The 20,964-nt window shown below is 38.1% G+C and overlaps 1 protein-coding gene across 4 annotated transcripts in view; it reads right to left on the bottom strand.

The window, feature by feature from the left end:
- Positions 1-20,964, bottom strand: part of KHDRBS3 (KH RNA binding domain containing, signal transduction associated 3) — a 90,564-nt gene that overhangs the window by 13,409 nt on the left and 56,191 nt on the right. For all 4 annotated transcript variants that reach the window (XR_010304802.1, XM_064154337.1, XM_064154338.1 and 1 more), the window contains one exon: positions 11,769-11,851. Coding sequence is in view for 3 of the 4 variants with exons in the window: in XM_064154337.1 (XP_064010407.1) it covers positions 11,769-11,851 (83 nt within the window). In the remaining variant the exon portion in view is untranslated. The remainder of the gene's footprint in view (positions 1-11,768; positions 11,852-20,964) is intronic.

Genomic DNA, 20,964 nt, shown 5'->3' with positions numbered 1-20,964 from the left:
ACCAACCCCCACCTGGCTACAACCTCCCTTCAGGTAGTTGTAGACAGCAATGAGGTCACCTCTGAGCCTACTCTTCTCCAGACTAAACAACCCCAGCTCCCTCAGCCTCACCTCATAAGGTTTATCTTTTAGATATATGTCATTTCTGCCTTTGAAACCAAACTAGCATGGCAAGGAGGCCGATATCTAAGGCGAGAGGAGGTAAGAGGTCTGGTCGAGAGTTTCCAGCTTCCTTGAAAGTCCCAGACTTAAGCTCTGACAAGACTGGCTAACAGGTTTAAGCACTGAGTAAACTGAATCTTTGTTTTCAGTGATGAAAAACAGCCTTTGTCAAAAATTCAGCTTCTTGTAATCCTTGCTAGGGAAAAACAGGAAAAAAAAGTCTTTTTCTTTTGCACACTGGTATCAGAAGTAACTCTGAGAATTATTTCTTCAGACAGAAGCCACAGCAATTTCAGTAAATGAAATGAAAAAGCTTCCAAACACCAAAGTTTCCTATTGCGCTAAGAGTAGCTCCACTAGCACCACCTTTGTCCTTCTACACAGAAGCTGCACAGAACAGCAGCAAAGCAGAAACAAATGACCTCTCTAGTACAAGGTTCAATATGACAGATCCTGACTGATACGATCGCATCTGAACTGAACTCTTCCACAAGGACAAGTCTCTTTCTACCATTCCTATCAGATCTTCATGCTCAGCTGCTTCCAATATCAAAAGGCATCTGCCAGCAGTAAACAGGAAGAAGAGTGTCCCACATGCTATTGTCAAGACAACAATCACTGCAGTGAAGCTTCTCATAACTCCATAATTGTGTTGACTCTCTGTCTTTTATGATTCTGCAGCTCACTAGAACACCACATTCTCTAAGCCAGCTTACAGCAGGATAGCATAAAACCAGGATATCAAGAAGCAATTCACACCTTTCCTTGCATCTCACAGATTTTTATTTAATGTCCAGGTCTGCCACCTCTTAGCAGAAGTTTCTTTAGTACAAACTCTCATCCCTGCAGTTCAGAGCTTGTCTGTGAAAGATAACAATCTGAGAAAGCAACTGATACCTTTGTCAAAGCTTTACAGAATACAGAAAAATAATGCCATTTTCTTTAAATTGCATCCCATTGTACTCTCATATGGGTAATACAAATAGCAAATTTACCACTTATAATCCTAAAAGATGACCAGAGTGCCCCCTCAAGGATTCCCTTAGCTATCACTATTTAGAAATTACTTTTTATGGCACAAATTGCAGTAAATTTCTCTTCTGAACAGTGACGTGCCCTCGGGCATCTGCATTCCGGTGCTGCACCTAGCAGGCACAGAACTGTCTGTCTGTACATTTCTAGCAGACCTCTATACAGATCCCTACAGCTGAGAGTATTACCATCTGAAACATTCAGTTATTGTCGTCTGTGAATTTGTTCTTCCTTCCCCTCCGCCCCCTCCACTCTCTTTTCACCTCTCAAAACAGGAAAGGTAAATGGCAAGTAGCAGAAGTGGCTGAGGCACACTGTACACATAAGGCTGCTCACCAAAAGCAGCTCTAGGGAGCTGTAGCTTTACTTTAAGGCTACAAACAGAATCCAGCACCGCTCCCTTCCTAATCATGTGAAATACTAAATAAAATATCAAAAATTCATTACAGCAAACAAGAAAGCATCAGCAGATAAACTAAAAATTCAGGTTGTGTGAAATCATCAGCATTTTGGTTTGGCCCCAGCCATCGTACATCACATTTATCTGCTTTGCAAAGCAGTTCATGCGAACTGAACCGGATTGCTACTAGAGGAAACTATGCTTCAAGTCTTAAAATTCCCAGGTGTGTACCAAATATGATCCAACTACTAAAAGGAGATCACATGTACTGACATGAGTATTAGCATTGACAAAGGATGTGTTGTCTTTCCTTTTCCTCCAAACAGACAAAGCTGCTCGGGACAGTGGAAGCAACAGATAATATTCAAAACCTCCAGACTATCCATTGCAGCACTGGAAAGGCCTGGGGGCATTATTTCACGTAAATCTTGGTTATCTCTCATGAGTCTTGCATAAGATGTTGTTAGAAATCCGAGACAGTATTCTGTGTCACAGGCTGCAGTACAAACCAACATTGCTTCTAATACATCATCCACAAAAGCTGCACAGACGGTATGTCACCATTCTGTCATTAGAAATACTACTCAGTAGGATACACATCATACCTTCTTGTCATTGTAATTTACAGAAGGACCAGTGCAACTTTCATCAGTTTCCTATAAATTTTATATCTTTAGTCACTGGTTCACACTGAAGAGCATTTGAGGAAAAATATGTAATTGCATCTCAGTTTTATGTAATTATAATTAAAAAATAATGAGTGCCATCAACAAATGCACTTGGTTAGAGATTATATAACTGCTTTCAGGGCTGATTATCATAAGCGTCTGACAGATCTTACGAGCAATGTATTACCATGTCTTGGATCTTTCCAGTGCTCTCTAATGCCCCTTACAAGCCAGGCTTTGAACCCAGCTTTTTCAAGTACAATAAGGCAGACCTCTTCCTCTGTTGATGATAATCTGATTCACTGTAACTTATTTGCTGGGCTCATGTGGGCTCCACCAAGTATATCAACATATATGCTACAAGCACATTGCACCTGACAATTACAGCATCAAAACCCTCTGATTCTGATGGTCAGTAAAACAGCCTTTTTCATTGCCTGTCAACTGAATAATGCCAAAATTGTTCTTAAAAATGCAATTTACAGCTCCCAGTGTTTTCTTCTAAAACAGAACACAAGCAGGAGAAACAAAAAAGACCAATTTAAAGTTTTCCTGCAACTACCTCCCTTTTCTAAAGTTGCCCAATTAAATAGGTATTTCCTTCCCAATGGAAAGATGCAACATATTTCTTCCCTTGAAAGCAAACCAAGTGCTACAGGATAGTTCAAGAGAAAAAAAGATGCAGTTTTCAATTACTTCTAGTAACTAGACATACTATGTTGACTGCCAACCAGCAAAATAGTGTAAAATCATATGAAAAAAAAAATGTTCTGTGATAAAAAACCATTCTGAACTAATGAGACCTGATTTCTCATGCCTCTCTCGTTCAACAGACATTGGCTTCCAAGTGTGATTTTCAGTGAAGTTCCCTCTCTGCTCCCCATGGGAAAATAAATCGCCTCTACATACTGTCTAAACTACCCACTACAGATGTGAACTTATGATACTGTCCTTTCTTTACTAATAGAGAGTAGTTTCTCTTTATTTTTTTCAGTATCTATTAATGAAACTGGTAGAAGGTTCATTATGTAAGACATTTGAAAAGTTGTTTCTAAATGAGTAACAGCTTTAATCTGTAAGTCTCATTATCCATGTTCTGCCTCCAAAGATCATGTATCTAGCGGCATTGCTGAAGCATCCTGCTGAGGTGTAGCAACTGCAACTGGCTACTCTCCTTCCTCCATTACCTCCTTGATCCAAGCTTGAAGTAGCCTTTTTAAAAAGCAAAGCAAATGTACTGTAATTAAATTGAAGCGCTCAAGATATTTTTAAATGATGACTAATTCCACAAGCTACCATTAATAACTACAATATAGCATTTAATATTTCCAAAACTATACACTGCTAATAAGTTTTTCTTCCCATTAAGAACTTCTTAAAAGATCCTATTTAAGCTATTCTTTTCTCATGTTTTCACCTGTTTAATCAGTCATGAACTCCAATTACGTTGCGGTTATTCAACCACTAAGATAAAGATGTACAACCACCTAAGTAAAATTAAACAAATCATGCAAAGCCAAATAACCTAACTTTATGATTTCTTTTTAATTCCTCAGCAATTTAAAATTCCATGTTACTACTTTTAGTATCACTCTAACACCTTTATGTAAATTTTCTCCAACAGACCTCAATTTTTAAATGCAACTTTACTTGTTTTCTAAACATTGAGGAGTAGTCATGTCTAAGTTTATTATCAAAAACATGTAGAAAATGATATTTTATTTGTATTTTAAAAGACTTTACTACGTATACTTACTACATTTTTTTCTGAATACAGTGAAGCAATCTACTAATGTCACAAGCCTTTACCAGTTTTGAGTGCAGTGTTAAATATGCTTATGCTAAGATCGATTTTTCCTTTAAAGATAAGTTTCTTCTATTGTCATAATTCTGTTATTCCTGTCTACTGATGCTTGAGACCTGATTTCAGTCCCAATTAAACCATTAAAATGAAAAAAAAAGGAAGCATGTGTGCTAGATTCACAATTAAAGCTATCTGTTCTACTGAGGTACTTCTGAATATTTTATCTTGTCACATCAACAGGGCAACAAGGAAAACAAAAACATCTACCTAAATCTGAAGAACCAGACCTGAGACATCTTCCAATAATACAAACATACAAATCAATGGGAAACCACACAGCAAGGATTTTCAGTTAAGAGCTACATTAGCTTGTTTATGTTAATGCTTTTGAGGCTTTATATGTGTAAAATTATAACCTCCAATAAATTCATACATGCCAGGTGTTCATAAGCAACAACTGCAAAATACTAGCTATTTGCAATACCTCCAGAATGCAAACTGCTGTGGATTGGTTTGATTTATATGTCAGTGCATGGAATACAAACATCTACTAGCATAAAAATCCAAAGAATTACATCTTGAAAAGCCATAGTAACAGACACTGTTTTGCATATGTTGCATATTTATACAACCTGGAAATGCACAATTGCTGACAAACTTAATGTAAATTTAAAACACTGAGCATCACAAACAAAATGTTGGCAATTAACTCTCAAATACCAATAGCAACACTTCCATAAGCTAATTTCAAATCCATACACTCAGCTTTTATGAAAATCCTCCTCTTCTAAACAGTAATGTCATCATCTTTTGCATGGCTACTAAACAATATTTCAGAAAACACCTGCAAAAAGAGTTCTGCATGGAAAATGAGAGCCACAACATCTCTGGATCTTGGTGAGAACTACTTGATAGGCATCAGTGTTTCCGAAAACTAAGGTATCAATGGAATGGCACAAAATTGGGGATTTAGAGGTTGGAAGGATTCAAAACTGTATGTGCTGGAACGTGTCTAGAGAAGGGCGACGAAGCTGGTGAAAGGCCTGGAACACAAACCCTATGAGGAGAGACTGAGGGAGCTGGGGGTGTTTAGCCTGGAGAAGAGGAGGCTTAGGGGTGACCTCATTGCTGTCGACAACTACCTGAAGGGAGGTTGTAGCCAAGTGGGGGTTGGTCTCTTCTCCCAGACAACCAGCCATAGAACATGGGGACACAGTCTCAAGTTGTGCCAGAAGCAGTCTAGGCTGGATGTTAGGAGGAAGTTCTTGCCAGAGAGAGTGATTGGCATTGGAATGGGCTGCCCAGGGAGGTGGTGGAGTCACCGTCCCTGGAGTTGTTCAAGAAAAGCCTGGCTGAGGCACTTAGTGCCATGGTCTAGTTGACTGGATAGGGCTGGGTGCTAGGTTGGACTGGATGATGTTGGAGGTCTCTTCCAACCTGGTTGATTCTATGATTATTTAGGCATCTGTTGAACAATGGCCATTGCCTGATTTCAAAGTGGATCTTTTTTTAAAGTCCATTTTGCAACCTGACATCTAGTTATATTTCAATTAACTACCACAAACTACAAACTTCCTCAAATCTTTCAAGCCACAGGGTTATTGTACACAGGTATCCTGCTTTAAGAGAATTATGTCTTGTATTAGACACTGTTGAAAAGAGCAGTAGAGAATGAAGCCTCGGCACATGGCATTTCATAACAAGGGGCTTTTCACATGCTTAGAAATTAGCACATGGACAGTTACACTTTTATGCTTTTAGATATATCATTTAAAATAAAGATGTAGCATGTACTTCTCACTTTCTAACACAGTAATCAATAGCGAGAGTGAACTAGGGGAAGCGACTAAAGATAGCTATACTAAGGAGAACTTGTGATTTCCCTCAATCCAGATTAGCCTGCTGATGCTTTATGTTTTGCAGGCAATTTACAGATATTTCACAGAATCACATTTTGGCATGACTTGAAATCGTAGCAATTATTGTTAGACATGTACGGAGAGCAACTGAGAAACATTATGTTTAAGCCAGTGGCACAGGAGTTATTGCTGAGAGAATTCTAGAGCATTAATAGCCAAGTGTGGAAAACAGAAAGCATTGCAGAAAACTGTAGATAAAACAAGCAATTAACCTAAGTCATAACCTTTCCCCTTTCATATCAGTGTTTAAATTCTACAGCAGTGAAGGGTTAGATCACTCTGACTGAAGATCTAAAAGAGTTTTAGAACAAAGTTCTAACTAAAGACAAAAATTACAAAATTACTATGAGAGTTATTTATTCTCGACCCTAAACAGGCACAGGCATACAATTACACAAACTATCCCTTTAATAGCTGAGGCTAGGAAAAGAGGTATCCAGTTTTAAATGCTAACAGACAATTCTGAAGAAGTCATTTGAAACTTCTGAGAGCTATGAAGCAGGCAGATGGGGTTCTCCTCTTTTTCTGAACTACAGTAACGGTGTTAGTCATTTGCTCTTGATAGTAAACTTAAAAGCACACAGTAAACCTTTAATGCTGATGGAGAAGTAACAAATCCAGCCCCCTTTCTCAGCAACCTTGTCACATAATCTGAATTTTAGTAACAAACCTCATTCTCTGGCATGTTAACTCTCTGCAGCATCTGTCACTGCTATGAATGGTTGATCATAAGTACCTCTGTAGTCATCTCAATGCTATTAAGCAGATGGCAGCGCTAAATCCGAATGATGTAGTACATCTCCCTGGTGGACTTTGTTTCCATACACTACCATTATTCTACAATTCCTCAGTGATAAATCTTATGTATTCTAGAGAACATTAAACAGTGAACTGACAGTGCCAATTGATTTATTAGCATCCATTTCCCTTTGCCCTATTATTGTCTTCATAAACACTTGTGCAGATCATGTATGGGGCCCACTAAGGGACAAAACCACTTCTGCTCAATTTGCAACATATTTCAAAGATATAAAATATATAGGAATTTCTCCATCTGAAAATGTTTTAACCGATCTACACATCTAAATAAACACCAACCTGAGTGTTCCTACTTCCTCTGCAATATTCTGGGTTTTCATAATGGAACAGGTCTAGCATTAGCATAAGGCTACTGAAACACTCACTACTTTCTGTAATTAATCAAATTAAAGAATTACAGATGAAGAGACATTTGGGGGAGTCCTTTAAGAGCCAGCTAGGCTGTGCGAGGATATATCTGTACTGGTGAGGGGCACTGACAAAAATACATGCACCTGACATAGGCAAATACCAGCACTGGGAGTCACAAATATGGCTTTCTGTACAGCAGATTCTACCATAATTTTGTAAAGGGTTTTGGCATGCAACTGTACATTTTAAAATACTACAAAGGTAACAAGAGGAAATTTCATAAAGGAATGACTGACTGCCTAACATGAGATCTGCCCTGCATGACATAGTAATTCAGCCGAGCTCACTCCTCTCCTTAGCTAGGCATTAAGTGCAGAGCAGGCACCTATACATTAAGTGATCAGAGTTGTTGACTGTTTTCTTTATCTTCTTTTTGTTAATTTTACCTTGTTTTGTGATTTATTTATTTATTTTTATATAACCATACTTAACACCTCTGTCAGTTAACCATCCTAATTCATTCTGGTAAAAGTATAATCTAACAATCTTCTGCAAAAACTATACATACAATTTAGCTGCATCTCTTCTAAAAATCGATTATCTAGTCAAGCTCAGTACAGCTCCAAGACAGTTTTTAATTTTAAGTCTTTTTGACTATAAAAAAAAAAAAGTGTAATTCTGTTAAAAGATACCCTGAAGCACTACTTGGGGCTTTGCTGCACGAACAAACAACTGCACACAGGAAAATGTTTTAAAGGAAAACAATTTTTTTATAGGATTAGAGAGCATTAATCACAGACTCATAGAATTAACCAGGTTGGAAGAGACCTCCAAGATCATCCAGTCCAACCTATCCCCCAACCCTAGCCAGTCAACTAGACCATGGCACTAAGATTAAGATGAGAACTTGGAGAAAAGTGATGCTTCTCTTCCTCTTAGTGCTGTGTCAGATTGTAACTAAAGCTTCAGACTGCCAAGCACAAGCAAGGACAAAGTCTTTTATGATTTTTAATAAAATGTCAAACTTTAAAACTTTTTAACAGCAAGCAGTCTGCTACAGAAAGGAATTCTTTTGCAGAGGGATAAAAAGTCTCAACTACCTTAACGCATACAAATACGCTGTATCTGCACAGAACACTCATATATATATATATATCCCAGTCCATCTCAGATTAGGCCACTTCTAGGAAGTACACTAGAAATATCAAAGTTGAAAACAGCATAGGAGAGTCATGCTGTCTTGTACTGAATGGTCAAATCTGGAGAACTTCCACCTTTAACAAAGGATTCACAGTACTTAAGCTGTCTCTACTATATTGCACACGTACACTTGTAAACTGGATTTGATGACATGCAGGAAGGAGTTTCATATACTGAAAAATTACTGCAAGTAATTTCAGTGATGTGCAAACTTACCTTTTTTACTGTACTATCTATTTCTCAAAAATTCCTCTTTAACACATAAAATCATTAATATCATGGTTTTCTAGGGAAATTAATTTCAGAAGACATGTTAGAAATAGGAATACTTTAATACTACTACACCCAAATAACAAAGGAAAGAGGAAAAGTTATTTACACATGCTAGGCACTAAATGATGCATTTTAAACATGTGAATGCCCTCTAGGTGCAAACATTGTTTTCCTTCTGTGTCTTATGAGAGAAAAATATGAAGAATGATATACAGCTAAACTATGGGAACAATACCTTCCCCTAATTTTTCATAATAAGATCGTTGTAAAGCACCTAAGTATCTCAGTGGTTGTGCAATGACATTTTGCAATATGGGCTACTATTTGATATTCAGATTAAAGATAGGAATACTGTTCTAGGCAGCTCAGATGGCTTTATAGTTATTACTTTTTGCCTGCCAATACAATTCTAAAAATCTTTTTGCCAAGCCAGGAAACATGCCAGAAAATGAGTGTCAAATGAGAAACATAAAAGTGAATAATTTCTTGTTTCCTTTTACCATGCCATACTTCATAAAATTAGGCAGGGGGGAGGGAGGAGGAATGAAGTAATCATTCAGAAAATAATGGATTCAACAAAATCTATCAGCAATGCAAAATTACAGGTAAAATATGAAGCAGAGCAGTAAGTTTATCAAGTACCTCCTTCAAGACTGGCTTAAACGTGCACAAAGTATATCTAAGAAAATTATACACAATGTTTTTGTCCTCTGCAAAACTCATTTCATGGGAGATCTGATTTTTGCTAACAAATAATCCTTAATGAAAACCTTCCTAACCTGGAGAACAAATGAAAAAATCAAGTGATTTTTAGTTTTGGGTCAGGCAAATGACTCGTATACCAACACTAGAAGTAGTAAAACAGAATTATCAACTAACAGGTTGTTTACAATACTCTTTAGCAACCAAGTATCAAAGGGACTTCATAAACTCATAGAACGATTTGGGTTGGAAGGACCTTAAAGATCATCTAGTTCCAACCCCTCTGCAAGGGTAGGGACATCCTCCACTAGACCAGATTACTCAAGGCCTCATAAAACCTGGCCCTGAACATCTCCAGGGAAGGAGTTTCCATGATCTTCTGGGAAACTTGTTACAGTCTCACCACCCTCACTGTAAAGAATTTCCTTCTAATACCCAGCCTAAATCTACCCTCCTCAAACTTCAGTGCATTCCCTTTCATCCTATAACTAAAAGCCCTTGTAAAAAGTCACTCCCCAGCTTTCTTGTAGGCTTCTTTTGGGTACTAGAATGCTGCTACAAGGTCTTCATAGAGCCTTCTCCAGGCTGAACAGCCCCAACTCTCATAACCTGTCCCTACAGGTGAGGTGTTCCAGCCCTCCAATCATCTTTGTGACCCTTCTCTGGACCTACTTCAGCAGTTTGAGTCCTTCTTATGCTGGTGGCACCAGAACTGGATGCAGTACTCTAGATGGGGTCTCATGAGAGTGGAGTAGAGTGGGGGAATCATCTCCCTTGTCCTGCTGGTCACAATTCTCTTGATGCTGTCCCAGATATTGGTGGCCTTCTGGATTGCAAGTGCACATTGCTGGCTCATGTTGAGTTTTTCCATCAACTGACAACCAAGTACTTCTCCTCAAGACTTCTCTCGAGACATTCCTCACCCATTTTCTTTCTGTTAGTTCTCAATCATGATAGCACTTCAACTTTCCACTAAACTAACTTGTTTGGCACAAGAAAATAATAATTTATCTAACAAAGATAAGATGCATATGTCAACACTACAGCAAAGGAGATGTTCTAGTATAAACAGCCTTTTTCTCAGCTTTGCTGTGAACAGTTCTGTACTATTTCAGATAAGGCAACATTGTGAAAAAAAAAAGGTCTTATTTAGTAGAAAGTAAAACCAGTTTAAGCAGTATCTATTTATCAACTTCACCATATCGTCCAATATCTCCCTTTCCTACTGTTGTCTTCCCAGTGGGCAAGGTTCGAAGCCCTAATCATCCCAAGTAGCCAAAGCAGTAATGAACAACTACAGCACTTTATTTTACTATTTTCTCAATGCTGTTTCACAGAAACACAGAATGATAGGCATTGGAAGGGATCCAACAGGACAGGAAGGGGTCCAACCACCCAGTCAGAGCAGACTTGTCTAGAGCAGGTTGCACAGAACAGCATCCAGGTAGGTATTGAATGACTCCAGAGATGGAGTCTTCATCCCCTCTCTGGGCAGCCTGCTCCAGTGTTAACTGTTTGAAGTTTATTGCCATAAAAAGTTTAAGAAATTCTCTCAAAATATACTACTGATCAAACTATGAATGTTTGGTCTAGAGTAAAACAGTGAGAATCAATTACAGCTCAGTAAAAGGTGCACAGAAGTTCCCTTTCTAGACATGCACATTTAGAAGCAACTAATAATGGGAACAATCAGCCAAGCTGCTAAATAATGTCACGTGATATTTGCCATTAAGTTCAAATTGCCACCTAATATAAGTAGTTTGTACTTCACAGCATTTTCCCCATAATTGGGACACATTAGTATTCCTTGGTATTCATGGAGTTTCCAAAGAGCAACTCCTTTGAAGAAAGGAAAAAAAAAATTAAGAAGATAAATCATAAGTCCTAAAAAATACTGTTGGGAATGATGTGGGGGAAGGAACCTAAGTGGTAAGAGATTTAAATTTGTCACCAAGACAATTTCACAAAGGAATAAAACTAAAGGATGTACTTTTCCACAGCCAAATAAAATAGTGGCACATAACCCTGTTTTAGTAGTAACAAAATGCAATTCTGTTCCAGATGATTTAATGCGTTTTATGATAAAAGGTTTTTTTCCACTCTTCTTTGCTCCCTGCTCCCCATCCCCTGCAGAACGAACCTGAATTAAATTTGCCTGAATTTCCTGAATATTTGAAGACTTTCTGACTTATGATTTGACACTACTAAAACTCTATTTCAAGTTCTCTTTTCTGGTTCTTTTCACCCACTCAGTAACTTGATTGTTATACTTCTGTGATACTGGAGACAAATAACACTGCAGTTATTCCTAACAAGCCCCTTAAAATATTTTGCTGTTTAAGATGAAATTGAAGAATTCTTTAAGTAAAATTACCTTTACAACTAACTTTATACTTCACAATATTTCAAATGCAATTAAAGCAGACTTGGAGACTTACCTTTGTGCTTGAGTGCTATAGCTGTTATCATAGGAATCATAGCTTTGTTCATCATAAGCAGTTCCATATCCATCATCATACTCCTGAAATGATACAAAAGAAAGGTAATGTTAACTGTTTTCCTTTTAAGAATCCTTCTATCAGAAAAGAAACCCAACCATCAGTATTTATTAGGCAGGGCTGACAAACAGTGACTGTCCACTTCTAGCAGAAAACATCTCTAGTGAGCCACATCTGACAGTGTTGTAGCCAATAAGGACAGTGTTCTATTGTAGAAGCCAATGACATCCTCAAAAGAACTGAGAGAAACCTGAATTTATGACAGAGTTTAGCATTTTTTCAAGTCATTTGAAATTGCTTATATGGAAAATTAGGCAACTTGCCCTCCTGAAAGATCAGTATGATTGTTTCCCAGCGGTGTCTATGAATATTTTCCAGCATGAATGATTAACAGCCTATCTATAGGTCTGGAAGAAGAAATGAGGATTCTTCCAATTGTCTGTTGTAAAAAGATCCATGGATAAATAGACTCACTTGAAAAGGAAGTGCATTATTTCTTCTTTCAGTAATTCACTCTCCTGAAACTAGAGTCACAGCATTTTCTTTGCCCATCAGATATGAATCTCTCTTGATAAAGCACAAACTAAACCCACAAAACCATTGCCTCCTGGCAGTTATTCTGAACAAGCACTTTATTACTTATTAATGCAATACACAGACATCTGTTAACAATACAGACATTGATTAACAGCAGAAGCTGTCTGAGACAACTTATTTGCTCTGTTCCAGAACATTTATGTGACATTTAATATCCTCTCAGATTCTCCACACTGTGAATCGGTCATCCCTAAGAGGGGTTCCCAAACTTTGAACTGTGCACATGCAGAAGTGACAACAAATGACAGTGAAGGACTGAACTCAACCTTTTAACATCCTGTGAAGGCTTTGCCACTAGACAAAGCAGTAAGTTCTATTAGTCACAAATACTTAACTAAAAAATTATTATGAAAGAGGGAAAAATCAGACTACTCTGAAGTTATAGTCTATCTAGAACTTTCTGAAGACAAAGCACAAAGTAATTTTGAAACAGGAAGACAGACCTTTGCCAAGGTGCCCAGCAGAACAAAAGTACAATTTTGGAGAGGTCCACATTGTAGCAGAATTACGTGTTTCTACTATTAACATTTCTCTCAGAAATTCTGCCCAGAGCTCATTGCTGTTCACCACTTTGTGTATTAATAAATTGACTGCTGCAAACATTAAGCCCTGACTTACTATATGGAAAGGGGGCCTCTTACAAGCTTTGAATGTAAAAGTAGTTTGTAAGTGGGACTCTTGTCACTCAGCATTAAAGAGATCAACCACTTCTGTCACCATTACTATAATCTGCCTAAATAGATCGATTCTTCCTTTTTATTGCTGCATTTACTTTTATACAAACAAAAATTTACATTAAAACCAAGATAAACTTCATGTGCAACATGCTGTAAAAATAAATTAGGTTTAAGGAGTTGCTTTCAATAGCTTGTTCTATTAAGAGATAAGAGATTCAAATTTCAAAACATTTGTTTACTGTGCACTATTCCCTTGAAGAAGCAATTAAGCAGAGGCAGCTGAAGTATATTTCAGAGCTTTCCTTGAATTAGGTCTGACACAGTTTTTTCTCTTTGTCATACAGTATTTGAAAGCTTTCTCTTTCAGGTTATAAATAAGGTTGGCCAAAGCAGAATGTTTTATATTTTAGATTAAATCCACACTGCTTGAGTACTTTCTTTCTGAAACACAGATCTCTTGTGGCTTCAATAAATCTTTTAACTTTCTACAGTATCTAGGGGAAATATCCTTGGCTGTCTGGCATGTTTCAGTACTATAAAATATCATGCTAACCTAAATGAAAATAACTATCACTTTTACACAATTATAATGAAAATGAACAGGATCAAACTTAAATATGTGAAGATACTCTGTAACCAAAGTACATCACAGCTTGGTATACAGACAGGCTTTGGTGTACAGATTTCTTTCTGTACAACAGTTCTATACAACAAGAACTATATCTTCATCAGAGGATTTCAACTGATTTTTTCCTGCTGATTTTGGTGTCTTTCAGGTACTTATATAAGCATTCATTTTTGCATTTAAAATCATTATTGTTCACATGGATGGTAGCATTTGCATTCTGACTACCCACCAAAGACAATACAATGGACTTCCCATTCTACTTACCTAAGTCTACAAATAGCTCTTTGTAAAGATACGCAGTAATCAGGAAGTTTACTAGTGAAACTATATTTACTCTCCCACAATAATAAAAAACAAAACAACGTCCAAAAAAACCAAACACAAACAAAAAAAGAATCACACACACACACAAAAAAAATCCCAAACACACAACCAAGCCCAAACAAGATAATAATTTCAACTTATGAAAAGAAGCATTTTGTTCCCATTATTCTGTTTTTCAGAATAACCTAGTGCTGTACACTCTGTGCTCAAAACAAACATGTAGGAACAAAAAAAGAGATGAAAATGGTGAAGTCCTCTTAAGCTTCCAGGTATTTCCATGCAACATTTGAAATACCAGTCATGGAGGTATGGAGGCCAATTGCCTGACTCCGGGCAAAGATTCTTAAGAATGAAAGGAGTGATCTTATTGCTGTCTGCAACTACCTGAGGGGTGGTTGTGGCCAGGGGGAGGTTGCTCTCTTCTCTCAGGTGGCCAGCACCAGAACAAGAGGACACAGCCTCAGGCTGTGCCAAGGGAAATTTAGGCTCGAGGTGAGGAGAAAGTTCTTCACTGAGAGAGTCATTGGACACTGGAATGGGCTGCCCGGGGAGGTGGTGGAGTCGCCGTCCCTGGGGCTGTTCAAGGCAAGATTAGATATGGCACTTGGTGCCATGGTCTAGCCTTGATCTCTGTGGTAAAGGGTTGGACTTGATGATCTATGAGGTCTCTGCCAACTTTGATGATACTATGATACTGTGAATAAAGTAACAGAACAGCTAGAACTAAGTTATTCTGTAAACCTTTAAACCAGCGCATCAGCCAGAATGACCTCACATTTCCTCTTAAGGAGAGAAGCTGCATGCAGGTACCTCAAGGACAGCAACCCATAGTTGATGAATACCCAAAAGGCAGCACTGGTGACAGTAATTGTCCAGACAAAGTGCAGAACTTTTTCATGAACAGAACCAAAAGCAACATGTAAAGATGTACTCTTCAAGTATATTAAGCGGTAAGTTATGAGCGTGGGTCAAAAGAAGGTGAAAGTAATGAAAGGGTTCTTTTCAAAAACCTCTGCCCACAGAAAACATTATAAATCATGCCAAGCCTTGCTCATCAGTGTTTCTTTCCAATAATTAAGCACTCTACACTTACTCTTATTCATCAGCAATAGAAAATGGTGGCTTTAAATTATAATCTGCTGGCAGTGACAATGACAGACTAGTGTTTGGGCCCTCTTTAGGGGAAATTAACAGTGTTTCAAAAAGAACAAGACAAGAGAAACAGTAAGAAAGAAGAGGGTAAAATGTCCATTTTAACAAAAAGGCAGTGCTGGGGGAAAAAAAATCATGAAATCAATAAGAAATCAATTTTCCATCTCTCTCCAACTAAAAATAATCATCCAGGGGAAAAAAAAAATCAAGGCTGTTATCACTACAACTCAGAGGTTAGTGTTTCTTTCCTCATCATTCTCTGAAATGAATACTTACACCAGTACTTTATCACAGAATACTGGAGGAATGTCTTCCTTTTAGACAAAACCTATCACATTCAAAAAACCCTGCTTGAGCAGATGTTAAGTTGAAGGAGCAAGAACACGAGACAATATTATCACAATGCAATGAAGACTTTGGTTTTCACAAATCAGAATTGTAAAGGGAAAGAACAGCCATTTTGGTATGTGGAAAGAACACTCCCCTCTCATTTAATCAACAGGGAATACGGGGCAATCAAAACAAGTATAGGAAGCTACTACTATCTAAAGTAGTAAGAGGTAACATTAAAGACATTAGCTGCAAACATGCACAGACTGTAAGCTCTTATTTTGTAGATTTGAGTCTGTTTTCAGCTAGAAAGGGCTTAGTGCATATTCATCCAGAACAAATAAGGAATCTCTGGAATGAGAGACGTACTAGTAGATCCTCTTACATTCATCTTAAAAAAAACATTGCTAATGAATATAGACACTAACACTTAAACCAACTTGCTACCAGAAAAAAAACAGTTCTGTCCTTCTATAAACAACAGCAGGGAGCAGTATCGGAGGCAGGAGAACAATTCACCCTCAGTCAATGGTACAAAATCAGAAAATGGGCAACTTAAACTACTTGGATGAAAAATTTTTGTAAGCACACGATAGGTTAACTTTTCAGCTTCAAGATAGATAGTGGAACATCTTTTCAGAATTTCCTCCAAAATATTCCACTGTTTCCACAGCCAAAGTGACTGGAGTTTCTGAAAAAAAAAATCTTCTATTCTCTGTTCCACATCATCCTGAAAACCACAGAGAAGCTAAATAGAAAAGACTCGAAAGAAAACAGTTGAGGGATTTTTTTTTTCCATGCTAAATAGGGCAATAAAGAAAAATTAAATGTAAAATTCACATTATAATTATTGGGGGAAAAAAGTAAAAAATAATGGACTGATGTTATTAACTTCATCTTGACTCCAAGAATCTTGTTATGACTCTTGAAAAGCCAGAATTAATTAAATACAAAATCAAGTGCTTAATGCCTAAACTCAAGGCACAACACAGGGGGGAAGAGAGAACCAAATGATTCCTCTACTTCTTGGAGAATGAAGGTACCTTAAGCCCTTTTCCAGGAATCCAAGCAGAAAAAGCTTCACAGTCAAAACAATTAAGCAAGTAAGAACATTTGAAGTGAATGCTGCAGGTTATTAGGAAACTATCAACACTCACAAGATTAAAGTAAAATTATACTTGAACTTTATTCATGAAGAATTTTAATTACTTTCAAAGTCTCACTTATTAGAACCATTAGTTTGCCTAATATTCTTCTACCTTAACTCCAAAAGCATTTATTTGTAAAATGCAGAAAAAAAAGTTTCAATGTTTTATACAGTACTGTTTTTACTCTTTTTTTTTCCCTACTGATCTTTCCTTCCTCAACGATGAACACCAAGTGAGCAAATGAATATCAATGAGAAAAAAAGTCTACTTAAAAAACAGTTCACAATGCAAAATCAGCATTGTATTAATAGCTCCAGGAAATTGCTTCCACATCACTCCAATTTTGTTTTTCAAAATCTAAACTGAATATGATCTCAATAAGGAGATAGGGAATTCAAATGCACTGCTGGAGATAAAACCAGAATTTGTACTAGTTTTCAAGGAGAGTACACTGAGTAATAAGCTACAGGTTATTCAGCTGATTGGAGTCTCACCTGTAAATACTGAGACTTTGCATTCACTCTTTTTCCTTAATGGGTATATACATGCAGACTCTATAAGCACTGGATCATGAAATGGAGTTTGTAAACAAGCCTCCCGTAATTCTCCCCAGACACTTGTAAATATTTCTTACAAAACCAAGAGGACAGAAACTGCTATTCCTGACCCTGTGTATACCGGGACAGCCAGTACCCTGGTGGTCAGCATGCCATCTCCAGAGAGAACTGAAGGAATACAACTACCTGAGACAGCAATTTGAACCAAGGGCATTCCACCACTGGACAAAAACTGAACTTGAGAGACAGTGCCACAGTATACGCTCATTGTTCATTAAACAACACATTATGGTAATGTCTTTTGATCTTTCCCATTTCTCACAAGGAGCATAGGAGTATATTATTATAATAATAGATAACTACCTGAAGGGAGGTTGTAGCCAGGTGGGGGTTGGTCTCTTCTCCCAGACAACCAGCAACAGAACAAGGGGACACAGTCTCAAGTCATGCCAGGGGAAGTATAGGCTGGATGTTAGGAGGAAGTTCTTGCCAGAGAGAGTGATTGGCATTGGAATGGGCTGCCCAGGGAGGTGGTGGAGTCACCATCCCTGGCGGTGTTCAAGAAAAGCCTGGCTGAGGCACTTCGTGCCATGGTCTAGTTGACTGTCTAGGGCTGGGTGCTAGGTTGGACTGGATGATCTTGGAGGTCTCTTCCAACCTGGTTGATTCTATGATATGTACTTTGCAATATATCTAGTCTTACAATATGCACCTAGTATGAGAATTACAAGCTTAAGTCTGAATTCAGGATGAAGTATTGTTTCATTCATCAATGAAAACAATCTATTTATCAAACTATCCAGAAATGTATGCTTCAAGAACCATAAAGCTTAAAAACTTGGCTACCCTTAACCTTTCAGATCTTTCAGAGTCAGGGACTAACTAAAGCTCTATTTTAAAGAGTAGATTTTAAAGGTTCTTATCAATGTCTTCATCCCATCCAAGTGTTCTGTACATGCTCCTAAGTAGCCTGCATCTGTATCCAAGTTAAAAAGGCAAACAAAAGCTTGGCATGGAATTGGAAGTATTTAATATCACTCCTTTTCAAGTTATGATTTACTTATCAGAAATCTCCTTAGGTCTTACTGGTAGAAATTCAGTTACTCATTAGAGAAAGCCATCTCATTGAGGCATTCTAATTGAAGCATTCACTGATAGAAATTGCACACGTGGTCACTGCATTAGAAAAATCTGCTACTGAGGCAACCCTTGTCTGAACAGAAGAAAACATCAATAAACAGAAAGAGAGCTAAAAGCTCTGCAACAACTTTCACACACATGGACTAGAAGGGAACATTTAGATCTGACTTTTTTCTGAAGTGGTGTTGAAGTCTTGGCCGTAACTTGCTATACAAATGACTTTTAAATTTCACTACAGATATTCCACACTGCCACAGCAATGGGTTTAAATCCACATTTAAAGTCCAGCTCTCAACACCTAAAAATTTGATAATGAAGTCAGATAAAGCACTTTGCCTTTAACACACTCAGCAAAAATGACATATTTTCGTCATGAATTTATTCCTGTAGGGATATATTTACAGACTCTTTGCAAAATATTTACCTTTGTGAAGTGAAAACAGCAGCAAACTAAAAAAAATAAATAAAATAAAATCTAACCTTAAAAGCACTTCAGCCAAAAGTACTTCTCTAATTTTGATGAAAGCTTCAAGGGCTTGAAACTGATGAGAGGACAACAGGAAGAGGTAGAAAGCAGCAACTGTTACTAGAAAGTAATTGATACTAAATAGTCCTTTTCTAACTTAGTTTCAATTGAACATTCTTCAGGGAATCGACGCCGTTGAAGAGTAGTGAATTGCCAGCATACTGTTACTAATTTCCTGGTTATTGAAAATCACAGAAAATCTAGTAGCTAAATGCAATTTCTAGTTCTAACAGAATAAACTGCCAACTTAAAAATCCATGGAAATATTTTTACTGTTTCACAACTTAGTTCACTCAGTACAAACAGAAATTCTCATATAGAAGTACTATGACCCTGAAACTATCTGTGAGTCCTTCAACACATCTGGCAACCACCTAACATAAGATTTCCCTTAATCAAGTATTATAAAAATAATCCTGGACATGCTTCATACATCATAGTGTGCTTTCTCTTGACCTAATTGGGGGCATAAAAATGAGAGGCACGTTTAAGCTTTTGGAGAACACTTAATACACCGAACAGTGGTGAGGTTAGAACAGTGATTATGAAACTGCCCTGTTGGAAAGGTCTAAGTTTTTCCTATCATCCAAGCTGATGCTACAACTACTAAACAGAATGTTTATGAAAATAAGCTGCGATTTAGTGGCTCCAAAAACTTAATCATGACAAAGACTCTCAGGTCTCTCACCCTCTCCCTCTAAGACACATGCTCCAATCCCACAATCACCCTCATGTCCCTGCATTGGAATCTGCAGTACTTCCCCTGTCCTCCTTCAACTGGGTAGCCTAGAATTGGACACAGTAGTCCAGCTGTGGCCTCACCAGGGCAGAGAAGAGACTCTCCCTCTGTGACCTACTGGCTACACTGTTCTTAACACACTCCAGAGTTCTACTGGCCTTAGTGGCCAGAAGGGCACGCTGCTGGCTCATGGTAACCTTGTCTACCAGCACACTCAGCTTCTTCTCTGCAGAGCTGCTTTTCAGCAGGTCAATCCCTAAGCTATATTGATCCATGGGGTTACTTCATCCCCAGGTGCAGGACTCTGCAATTGCCTTTGTTGAACTTCATGTGATTCATCTTTGTCCAACTCTCTAGCTTGTCCAGATACACTTCACAGTATTCTACAGAGAAAGCAGGCAAGGACTTCATGTACTGCAAGTCCTGCATCATCCTCAAGATATTTACAGTTATAGAAGCAAGTGGTTGATGACGTACATGCACAATATAGTCTGTTTCCTTCTGAACTCGCATAGTTTCAAGTATAGGCTTTCAAGCCAGAAGGGAATGAAATGCTTCATGAGTTCTTGCAGATTTTCCAGTCCTCAGCAGAAAGCCATTTCGTGGTAGCCTACCCTTGGCCGGATGTCAGGAGCCTACCGAAGCCACTCTATCACTCCCCTTCCTCAGTGGGACAGGGGAAAGAAATAATTAAAAGCTTATGGGTCAGGACAAGTATAGAGATCTTTCACCAACTACTGTCACAAGCAAACCAGACTCAACATGGAGAAATTAAAATTATTTATAACCAAATCAGAGCAGAATGAGGAAAAAAACCCAATCTCCTAACAGCTACCAACCACCTCTCCCCTTCTTACTGGGCTCACTTTTACTTCAAAGTTCTCTACCTCCTCCCCCACCAACAGCACAGGGGAGTGGGGAATAGGGGCTTATCACATCTCTGCCACTTCTTTGTCCTCAGGTAGGACTCCTCACATTCTTCCCATGCTCCAACACAGGGGCTCCTCTTTCAGGAACAGTCTGCTCCAGTGTAGATCCCCCATGGGGTCTTAAGTTCTATGGGTAAACTCGTTCCAGCACGAGCTTTTCTCTCTTCAGGGTCATGGGTCCTGCCAGAAGTCTGCTCCAGCACAGGCTTCCCACATGGCACTGTTTCCCTCAGATACATAGAACTACTTCAGTGTGGGGATGCAGGTAGGTATGTGTTCCACTGTTAATTTCCATGAGCTACAGAGGAAAACCACATCTCAATCACAGTCTTCACCATGGGCTGCCAGGAAATCTAAAGCTTCAGCATCTACTCTCCACATTTTTGCTG

This window comes from Pogoniulus pusillus, chromosome 14, assembly GCF_015220805.1.
Source record: "Pogoniulus pusillus isolate bPogPus1 chromosome 14, bPogPus1.pri, whole genome shotgun sequence".
NCBI classification, from domain to species: domain Eukaryota; kingdom Metazoa; phylum Chordata; class Aves; order Piciformes; family Lybiidae; genus Pogoniulus; species Pogoniulus pusillus.
This window is presented reverse-complemented; position numbering and strand designations above follow the sequence as displayed.